The following is an 11364-nucleotide window of genomic DNA, read 5'->3' as shown; positions in this document are numbered from 1 at the left end:
TTCAGAGATGGCCGATTTCTGGTCGAGTTTGCTGACGATCTCGAAGTCTTGTGTTCCTTCATTCTGGTGTTGATTGGTCTCAGCGTTTCTCCAATGTATAGGTCGCCACAGTTGCAAGGGATCTGGTAGATGCATCCTCTCGGGTTAGGGTGTTGACAGCTGGGTCCTTTACCGTTGGCATTTAGGTAGGTCTTGATGGTCTTGCCACTGGAGAAGGTGACATCGATGCTGGCTTTGGTCTTCGTTGTGTTCTCATATAAAGAAGTTGATATCCATAAAAATCTTCAATCTTATGTATTTCACTTCTAAATGCCCTTCAAAGACGTAATCATGAAAAAATATAAACGCCATATATCTGTAAACAGCAAAGGCACCACTTTAAGATCTTTAATTCTCATACATCTGCCAAGATCTACTGAAAGGTATGAAGTTTTTTTATTTCTGCTCCGGAAACGAAGCCCGTCCCTTCCTTTTGAGACTAAGCCCGACTCGTTTTCGTGAAAACCGGAAAAAATAAAAATAACGAAATCTGCAAGTAGCAAAAGACACCGCTTTGGCTTCTGCCTCATATACATTTGCTAGGTTTAGCAGAAAGATAATAAGTTTTCGGGGTGTGCTCCGAAAACGAAGTCCATCCCTCCATTTTGAGACTAAGTCAGAACCGTTTCCATGGCAACAGAGGAAATGATAAATCACAAAAACCTGTAAATTGCAAAAGGCACCACTTTGGGGTCTGCCACACATATCTGTCAAGTTTTGCTGACAGATATGAAGAAGTTTTCGAGTTGTGCCCCGGAAACGAAACACACCTCTCACTTTTGAGACTAAGTACGAAACGTTTCCATGGAAACCAAGAAAATCTCAAATCACAAGAATAGCAAAATGCACCACTTTTGGTTCTGACTAATATATCTACCAAGTTTTGCAGAAAAATATTGAACGGTTTTTGAGTTATGCTCCGGAAACGAAGCCCATCCGTCTCATTAGACCAAGACCAAAACGTTCGATGGGAAAAAACGAAAACAAAAAAACGCAAAAATTCCAGAAATCTGTAAATGGCAAAAAGCACAACCATAGGTTCAGTTTATAATATCTACCAATTTTGGTAAAACAAATATTGAACGGTTCTTTAGTTATGCTCCGGAAATAATAACGGACGGACCGACGGACGGACTATATCCCCCGCATTACAAGCCGGGAGGATAAAAATGGCAAGTGACAAGTAGCTGTCAAAGTGTTAGTTAATTATGTAATTATGTCTAAAAGGACTGAGTGTATTCTTACCAACGGTAAAGTTCTATATGTGCGCTTTAGAATTATTGTTTAACTATTTGACCCCGATTTGATGCAGAAACATGTTCAAACACCTAACAAAACCGAACATCCTACAAAATCTAACCCAGAATTATGATTCGACAGTACCATTGTGTCTAACCGACCGTCATAAATGAAGAAACAGTTAAGGTTGAGGTGTTGGGTCATCTCTTATGAGATAGTTCATCGTTACTTTTTAGATAAAACGTAAAGAATAAGATATCAACATTTTATACAACAACTTCTGACAATGTGATACAATAGTTAACGTGAATGTATAACTGGCAATATGTCATTGGACATCTTTTCCGGAGATCACTGCAAATGAAACCTTTCTGAATATAGCTGTAGTCTGTATCTGTGGGTTTTCCCAGTCAGACTCAATTCTGAGTATGGTGTTGGGGGCTGGATGGTGCGCATGCTCTACGTAGTCTGTTATAAATACATGGTGTGAGTTTATCACAACTAGAGGCCAGTACGGTCCTCTCAGGGACTAGGTTCCAGTGTTTTATTGTCCTAGAGTAAATATTGTCTCAATGTCTCCGTGGTACACTGCATGTGTTTAAAGTTCAGTGTATTATGTCTCCTTGGTCTGTTTTTTGTTGGGATGAGAGTTGATCTTTTAGCGCTACTAGCCCATTCACTATCTTTTTTAAGGAGTACAAGTCTTTGTTCCCGGCGTCGTTCTTTAAGGTGTTTTAAGCCAATATCTTCTAGCATCTAAGTGACACTACTGGTTTGTGAGCATACGCTGATGTTATGGATCTGGCTGCTCTTCGTTGTACTCTCTTTAGAGGTGTAAAGTTGACTTGATCTTACAAGAGACTGATTAGCTGTAATTGTTAGGGTCCCAGGACACACACGTGTGATGCGTCTTAGAAATCTGAGAGTTACGTTATGTGAACTATCTATCAATTTTTAGGAGCAAGCATTTACACCTAACACTATGCATTGCACATTTTCAACGTACATTATAAATACCGACGGTGTTATGTGAAAGTAATATCAGTGTAGGAGGAAATTGTTGCAAACATGTTGGTGTTGACTATCGGTGAGAGCAACTGCTTGAACCTGGAGTAAAGAAAATACAAAGCAGCGTCTTTGCCAAGTTCTGTAATGCAGAAAAAAGCTTGCTTTTTCCAAAGGCCCAAGTCCCCAACACAAAGGTTAATAGTATCTGCTTTCACGTATTCTTTTCACTTTCCATGGAGTTTTTTGGTTCCGTCAAAATTAAATATTCTCCGAGACTCGACAGCCAATGAAGTTTTCTACATTTATATAAAACATATAGGTATATAATTATACATTATAGAATTTATATAGAGTTATATGTCCTTGTATACAATCGAGAAGTATGTAGTTCGAACAGCTTTTAGAAACATGGCAACACCAGTATTAGAGACAAGCGTGTAGTCATACACACCCTGAAACCAGTATATTCAGCGCAGGTCATCAATTATACTATATGAGGCAAATCTAGATTTCTGCACTTTCAGGAAAATAGAGAATGTCTCTGGGTTGCCTTTTCGTTATGTTACTGAAATGAACTGGTTGTGTAACATGTTCATTTCAGATACTGGATGTTAGCCTAACAAGAGACCAATTTAAAGCATTTTGAACATCATAATTTTAATAAACATGGCCACGTTGTAGTGTCATTGTCCATTCGTCTTTAGGCAATTTCATGTTTGCTGCCTTTTTAAAATCCAAGAAAATATGTTCAAGCTCTTTTCCTCACGATCAAATACTTTTTGACTATTCTGAGAGGAATTATTCTGGTGCCGGAGATATATCATTTCATAAAGATATGTTTTGACAACAAATCAATGTTAGAGACATGCACAATCGAAGTTTCCTTATGGAAATTTGAGGAGACTGTTTGTAATCCTGCACAATATTGTTGCTTATATCGAGGCCAGGCGATCGCTATCATTCCTATCTGTCCAATCTGTCCATGATGACGTCTGAACTAAACTCTAATCTTGACTTCAGTTACAACAAACATACTTATTCACTGCTTGATTGCCATATATTTCAGATATACAAAACTCCAGATAACAGTAAATAATAACCCGAATACATCTTCACGCACATACATATAAACAGAAAGTGTGTACTAATCGATTTTCCATGTTCGCAATCAAACTCTGATGACAAACACTCACACATGCACATGCTAACTAAATGTATACAAACACACAAAATCAATAAAAAATATGTAGTTAGCAGTTCCTCTATGGTCCCGACCAAAAAGGTGCAGGCACACTCACGCACATGCAAACAAAAAGGCTCCCACACCTACACATACACACATAATAGATATAGAGTGTGTATATAATGGTTTTCCAAGTTTCCTCTTTGGGCCATCCTCGATATCTCCAGGTTATACGTTCCGATAAGTCTCCACTATACCCTGGACGCATCTACGGCTCTGCCCGATAAATTTATTACCTCCCTTTGCTGGCTCCGCCTTCTCACAGTAGCCAATCAGCTAGGCCGCCGTTATAACAGAGCTTGCCAGTGTCAGCAAAGGTAGCGGTCGCAACTGCGAAGGTTTGCTCGCAGTGCGTCCCACATTTTAGAGAAATCATACAAACAAACTGACAGGTCCGAAACTTTAAAACAACATATGCAAGAACGCCTTCTACCTCTTCCAGAGAACCTCTGCATGGTTTCTGTTGCCAAGTATAATCGGTTAAATAATTCAAAAAACGAAAGTGAGTTGTGATTGGTTCGCTCAACTTCCCAGCGTAGACACCTGACTGGATCAAAAGACAGTCAAGGGAGGTAATAAATTTATCGGGCAGAGCCGTAGATGCGTCCAGGGTATAGTGGAGACTTATCGGAACGTATACCCTGGAGATATCGAGGATGTCTTTGGTCCCGAGCGGCCTACATTTCTGTTTTCACAATCGGGGTCTTCTAACAGTTACTTTATCTTTCAGTGAACTGTACAGATCCGCCTTAAACTGCGCAAGCGTCGTGCGGTCGTACGGCTGACGCCCCAGAGTTTTCTTCGCCAACGTCACTGCATCTTGCATCAGCGTCTCCGGTGCTGCTGCGAGGTCGATGATGCCATATCTAGCCGCCTCTTCAGCTGTAAACTTTGTGCCCAGAACTGCAGCCTGTAACTGGGCTGATCCTTTGGGTATTTTGCACCTGTAGTGAATCACAAAGAGTCAAAGTGATTGTTGTAAACAACGTCTTAAACTGGTTCTGTCAACTTTGGACTTGACGATGCAGATTTAGTTGTGGGTGCGTGCGTGTACATGTGGTGCTGCTTGTTTTCATTCAGATTAATATCTGACATATAGTCCCCACACTTTGAGATAATGTCACAATTTAACGGAGACATCCAACTCAAGTACCGAACATGGTAACAACCCTCACCTACCACATTAACTGGTTACATTTTCGCAAAAACCCAACGTTAAAATAATTTTCATAGTGATCGATATAAATTGGCTGTGGTCCTTAAAGTCCCATTCAAAATACTTGATAATAATAATATCAACTCAAGATGCACGTGCACTGACAGTGAAGGACCGTTCGTGATTTTGTTTGACCTGTTAAACGGAGTCACGAGAATCTGTGATCACGTGCACTGACATATTACCATTACAGTATGACCAGAAATATTGACAATATTGTGAATGTTTAATCGGATTTCTAGTGTAAACATTGAACAACCTTCACCAACTATCAACTGCTTAGTTTCATTCATGAGAGATAACATCCTGTTTGTTTGGTTTGTGAAGGGTTATTTCCATCATCAGTATGGAGGATTTAGAGAAAAGGAAGTTGATTTTAGAGTATAATAACAAGGACATCAGATCAGCTGAAGTGATTTCAAGTAGATATGGCATTCCATTGCCCAATGTTACTCGTGCTTTTAAGAACATTGCAAGTGGAAATGGTATTTAGCACCAGGGAAGAGCAGGTAGGCCCGGAATATTGACTGACGGCGGCAGGGGCGGCTTGGTAGTGTTGTTTCTAAAAAAACATGGAGTTTAGAAAACATGAGGCTGGATATGATTGATCGAGGAACTCTGGCTGTTTGTAAGGAGACAGTTAGAACTGAGCTGCATGTAACAGGTTGGCAGAAAAGTTCCATCACGGATCACAAAACCTGAACAAAAACAGCGCAGGTTGAACTGGTGCTAACAGCATAGGCATTTCAACTTAGGCAAGGGGAATTTCTCAAATGAAAGTTCCATGTGACTGTTTCGTAATATACTGAAATTCTGGACCACACAAACTGAAAAACCCTTGTATCAGCGCCCAGAATACAGTCCGAAATTTAACGTGCAGGGTGGAATACCTGTGGTAGGGGCAACGCCTTCTGTGTATCTGAGGGGAATATGAACAGTAAGCGGCTCACGGATAGTTTAGAGGGATATTTACGTCCATCTGTTCACGTGTTCTGTGGAAATGTTGGGGTTTACCAGCAGGGCAACAACCCAAAACATTGTTCAAAGCATTCACAGGCCTGGTTTCGTACCCAAAATATGACATTATTAGATTGGCCAAGCTATCGCCCTGACATAAATCCAACAGAAAATGTTTGGGGACTTTATGGGCATTGCTGTCCCTGGTGACTTGACAATATACTACCTGTTCCCCTGTCTTTGAATCTGAAGTTATTTTCTGCTAATATTCACATTTGATACGTGAGTAATGAGCGAAAAATATAATAAAAAATACAATCTTTAAATTCTCAATAATTTCTGGTCATACTATACCTTATCAACACCATGTGTACATAACAGGATCTCAATCATTGCACGACTACCAACAGTCGATTGTGAGAGACACGGATCTGCTGCAGGACAGTCAAGCTTTTGGATTGTGAACTTTAACTGAAAACTACTAGGGGCATCCACTGAAGCTGAAGACGATATTATATATATAATTAGATATGCGCGTGATCAATCAGACTTTGCTTTAAGTGAGGATGGGATTGGGAGAGGAGAAAACACATAGCATTTCTCATTTCTGTGGACGTTATGAACTATATAAACTTGTGTTCATACCTGATTATTTCCATAAGGAATTCCGTAAATCTTATCTTGAGGAAAATCTCATTCCAGCTGATCCAGCCGTGACCTTTCCTCATCACCCGGAAGTCGTGCGACATAGCCAGAAACCCACCACCTGCAAACGCGTGACCTGCAAGAAGATATATTACGCCGTCATCCGGTGGACCCCGAAACATTGTCTCATAAATTGGCATTTTAACACATCCATATTTGTTCGTGTAGATATTAATATTAAATTATATTAAATTTGTAATTTATGCGATGTGATCTATAATGCGTCAACTTGTGTAAAATATTAAGGTTACCGTTGATGGCAGCAACTGTTGGCATAGGGAATGTCATGACTCTGTAGAGGAAGCCCTGAAGTCTGGTCATCCATTTTGAAATCTCACTTCCCTCTAAAGACATCATATACTCGAGGTCAATGCCATTACTAAAGAAACGTCCTTTCCCCGTAGTTATTAGAGCCCGACATGACGGATTGCTGCAAGAGAAGTGGACGTCATTCATGCATGTCCTCCAATCAATAATTAATCTCTTATTTTGTTGTCTAACGCCGCACTATGCAATATTCGAGCTATATATGCATGGTCTGTATATAAACGAGGCAGTACCGGACAATTCAGTGATCAACAGCATAAGCATTAATCTACGGGATACGATGACACACTTCAACCGGGACCATTTCAGCGATTTATCACTTGTTTGACATTGGGTGTCACTGTCTAGATTGTGGTTTATTATCACCATTTATGTTTCTATTGTCAATTTGTAAATGTTGTGAAAAAATAGTTTGCGGAAAACAAGCAGTTTTAACATGTTTTAATTTCAGTCTGAACTGAGGGACTGTATTTTTTTATTTGAAAAAAAGTTCTACAGGCACTATTACATTTGAAGACATGGTAAGGCCGCTCTGGCACTCACTTAGCAGTACCTTTTCGTACGGCTCCGTTTTGATATTTTATGTAGCGTACGTGTGATCCCGTTCTGTGCAGAGTTGCCTCCCTTCGTCCACGACCCAATTTCACTTCGCTACGCGCGTTTGCAGCGACCATATGTACCCTAAGATGACATTCCACCTTACTTCGGTCATGATTGGGAACATGACATCACCACGTCAATTCTTTAGTTACCGAGAACCCGTGTCATAAAGGGATGTCCACGGTCAATACACAATAGAAATGTTAACAGGGCAGACACTAGTTATTCTGAAATCTCATTACTATAAGAATACATCTTACTCAACATACCTCTCAATCTTGTCAAGAGCACCACAGTAAGCGTCAATGAATTCCGCATTAAAACGGTTGTGCTCTCCTTTCATGTGAATGATGGCAATGTTATCTGGAGTGAACTCCACTTCGACCAACGAGCCTGACATCGCCGGTGGAAATGAGGACTTTGAGCCTGCACCGGCTCTTCAGCTCACCACACAACTCCTGTCACGTGATGGTCAACAATGACGGCGCAATGTCGATATATTCAGGACACTAATTCAATGGTAAAACCATTCATTTTATGTTCTGTCTAAAGAGTGTTGAATTTTCGCATAGAAGCCGAGACATTTTACACAGACAATGGAAATTAGGTGAGACATATACTAATCAGCAAACCGGTGTCGTCTTTTTCCGACTTCAAAAAATGCACAAAACATGTCATGACGTCAACTAAAATGCCGCATTATTTTCAGTTATTTCATTACATTTGAAGATGTGTCTGTTACACCATTAAACAGGATGCAAGATTAATAAACAATATAGGCTATCTACATAAACAGGGGAATATGGGAATCTTTGAATTAAATTTTGTATCGGATAGGGCCATCCAAAACGCATCCTCGATATCTCCAGAGTAAACGTTCCGATGAATCTCCACTATACCCTGGATGCATCTACCGTTCGGCCCGAAACTTTTATTACCTCCCTCTGCTGGCTCCGCATTCTCACAGTAGTCAATCAGCTAAGCCGCCGTTACAACTGAACTTGCCAGTGTCAACAAAGATAGTGGTCGCAGCTGCGAATGTTTGTTCGCAGTACGACTCAAATTTGGGGGAAATCATACAGACACACTGATAGGTCAGAAATTTAAAAAAATAAATGCAAGAACTCCTTTTGCTTCTTTCAGAGGACCTGTGCATGGTTCGTGATGCCAAGTTTAATTATCTAGCCTCATGTAAGAATGCCGAGTTTTGATTGATCCACGTGACTCTGATAAAATACCTTGGTTAGATCATTTAAAAAGCGAAAGGTAGTTGTGATTGGTTCGCTCCACTTCCCAGCGTATACACCTGATTGGATAAAAAGCCAGCTAAGGGCGGTAAGAAATTTATCGGGATTAACCGTAGATGAAACCAGGGTATAGTGGAGATTCATCGGAACGTATACCCTGGAGATATCGGAGATGTCCAAAACGCTATTACCTGTTTTCTCATGTAGTAGATTGGCATCTTTTCTTATAAATTGTGAAACTACCAAAAGGTATCCGCTCACACTGGGGAACTTTGTATTGGAGTAGTTTGGTTCACTGCGAACAAAACATAACGAAAATATACCGTCCGTATCCACAGCAAATTCTCTCCATGTGATCTGCGTTACATTGACCTTATGTAAAGCATAGCGGAGTTATGTCCCCTCTTTACGTGCATGACCTCTACTATGTCGACGTTTAACGTCATAGAAGAAAATCGATTTATGACACTTATTGCTGGCCATTATTTATGACGTTATACATTAGCACATAAATCCATTTATATACAATTTATTAGTAATTATTACTGAAATGCTCTCAGTTGATATAAAAGGCCTGTAGTGTGGGATAACATTGATACAGTATAACTGAATATCGTTCGGTACACGAATGGGAAAAACATGTCCATAATCAATAATGCATTAATTCATTCCCTCGTCGCAGAGGACCTCAGCAGAGATGGAACTCCATGGCATCATTCAGAGAAACGTGGTGTGGATTGTGTGCAAATCCTGTTGTACTATGGGACGGTCATCGCTCTTCTTGAGCTATACGGGAGGGTAGCCATTCGATGAAAACTATGGGATATTTAATATTCATTCTCAAACTATTACAATGTCGGCAGAATGATAGCGCCTATGCAAATGTCAACAACGTTCACGTAACTTTCTTTTAACTATCGTGAGGCTGGAAACAAGTTCTGTGATTCGGGTCTGGAGCTTGTTTCGGAGAATTTCGAGTGCTTCTCGCAAGGGGGAGGTAGTGAAGAGGTCAGCTACATGATATACATATCATGGTCTTCTTTCAACTTGCTTACAGAGGTCTTTGAATCGCTGATGAATGACTTGCCTTCTTTCTCATAACTCAACCTGTCTCATCACAAAAGACCCCCACTGCAAAACTAGAACGTCAGCTTAAAGATCTTCACGAAAACAGAGTGATCAGCGATATTGTATTTGAAACCTTACTGGAAAAAAGATAATCTATAATATTACAATAATTCAATGCTAGCTGCTCGTAAAAATAGGTCTCTTGTGGGACAAAAACACATCATTGTGACGATGTATCCCATGTACAACATAAATAAGCGAAGCATATCTTTAGAAAACAACGTCACTCCAAAAGCAAATTCAATAATGGTAAATTTCAAGATATATGAAAAGCTGCTGAAGTTGAAACACAAGAATGTCTTAGAGTTATAAAGCGTAAAAAACGCAGTTTGAACCAGGACTGTTTTGTTTCTGTTCGCAGTCTTAACCAACCCAGGGCCCACAAAGCAATCTTAGGGCTACAGCGATTGTAACTCCCATATCTCCAACATAGGCTTAAGATAGTTAAAGCTCTAATATAGCTTTGTGCAAGTGGGCTCAGTTATAAGACTACGACCGGGACTACTTTTTAAATGTATATTTTCATGTTGGAATCTGACCAGCTTTACTTCACATCAGCGGAACAATAAAAAAAATAACAGCCATGTATAATTGTTCCATATGACCTTTCCTGCGCCTAGCTTTAGTGGGATGATTGTAACTGGCAAACGCTCATGTGAAGTAAAGCTGGTCAGATTCCAACATGAAAGCAAACATATAAAACAAAATAGTTCCGGTCGTAGTCTAATATCTTGGTTGGTTAGACTACGTACCGAGAAAAATACAGTCAATAAAAAATAACAGCAATGCATACTGCAGAATGTATTTACTCACAGAACATACACAGACTTACGGGATCGGGTGGTCAGGCTCGCTGACTTGGTTATAACACATGTCATCAGTTCCCAATTGCGCAGATCGATGCTCATGTTGTTGGTCACTGGATTGTCTGGTCCAGACTCGATTATTTACAGACCGCCGCAATATAGCTGGAATATTGTTGGGTGCGGCGTAAAACTAAACTCACTCACAGAACATACACAAAGTTTAATTTTGCGACCATAACGCTGACAGAGATGTTGATACCATCAGTGCTGGCCTTTTGTAAAGCTCTAGATTTCTCATGAATTGGATGACATGGATGCCGTTTCACTTCGTCGCTTTCTTGGTTTCCCTTGCACTGTCCTGCTCATAGTCGCTTCTTATTCAGTACAGACACGCTTGTAGCTGCGATTGGCTTTACTCCTGTGCCCGGATGTTTCAGCAATCAACTGCTCATCTACACCTAAGGGAAACAGCCGGGTCGCACACGTTGCTCTCAACGAATGATTTGTGCAGGAACCTGAAAAGACAAATGTTACGTCAATTAAAACTGGTCAAGAGATGAATTGATGCTATATTGATGTAAAACACGCTTTGTCATTTACATCTAAATAACTTACCGCTAAAGAAACAACAACTGGTTCAACGAAGAAATGTGTAAATGTTTTGACTGTGTTTTTTGACACTGTAAAGTTAGTAATATATTTTGAGTAATGCAGTTGATTACATTTACTGACTTTTTCATGGTAGCGTATGAACTCACCCTGGCGTAAAGCAAAGTTGGGTCCAATTAGGTATAGCATTATATCAAGCAGTGTCTGAGGAGATGAATGGCCAAGAATACATTTATCCCA

General features: G+C 40.1%; 1 protein-coding gene across 1 annotated transcript; it reads right to left on the bottom strand.

Annotated features, from left to right (window-relative positions):
* Positions 1-3324: 3324 nt before the first annotated feature.
* Positions 3325-7796, bottom strand: LOC137284225 (uncharacterized). The gene is made up of 4 exons (XM_067815956.1): positions 7604-7796; positions 6659-6837; positions 6348-6483; positions 3325-4473 (listed from the first exon to the last, which is right to left on the bottom strand). Exons 1-4 carry the CDS (start codon positions 7732-7734, stop codon positions 4221-4223), a joined length of 699 nt encoding a protein of 232 aa, XP_067672057.1. The 5' UTR covers positions 7735-7796; the 3' UTR covers positions 3325-4220.
* Positions 7797-11364: the final 3568 nt, after the last annotated feature.

The sequence above is a fragment of the Haliotis asinina genome, chromosome 5 (genome assembly GCF_037392515.1).
Source record: "Haliotis asinina isolate JCU_RB_2024 chromosome 5, JCU_Hal_asi_v2, whole genome shotgun sequence".
Taxonomy (NCBI): domain Eukaryota; kingdom Metazoa; phylum Mollusca; class Gastropoda; order Lepetellida; family Haliotidae; genus Haliotis; species Haliotis asinina.
Note: the sequence above shows the minus strand (reverse complement) of the source record. Positions and strands in the feature narration are given on the sequence as shown.

Bases quoted from the DNA above. Each gene is read 5' to 3' on its own strand.
- LOC137284225 (XM_067815956.1), bottom strand. From the start codon at position 7,734: ATGTCAGGCTCGTTGGTCGAAGTGGAGTTCACTCCAGATAACATTGCC. The intron at 6,838-7,603 runs GTATGTTGAGTA...CTTCTCTTGCAG, and splicing joins GCTCTTGACAAGATTGAGAG to CAATCCGTCATGTCGGGCTC. The intron at 6,484-6,658 runs GTAACCTTAATA...ATCTTCTTGCAG, and splicing joins AACAGTTGCTGCCATCAACG to GTCACGCGTTTGCAGGTGGT.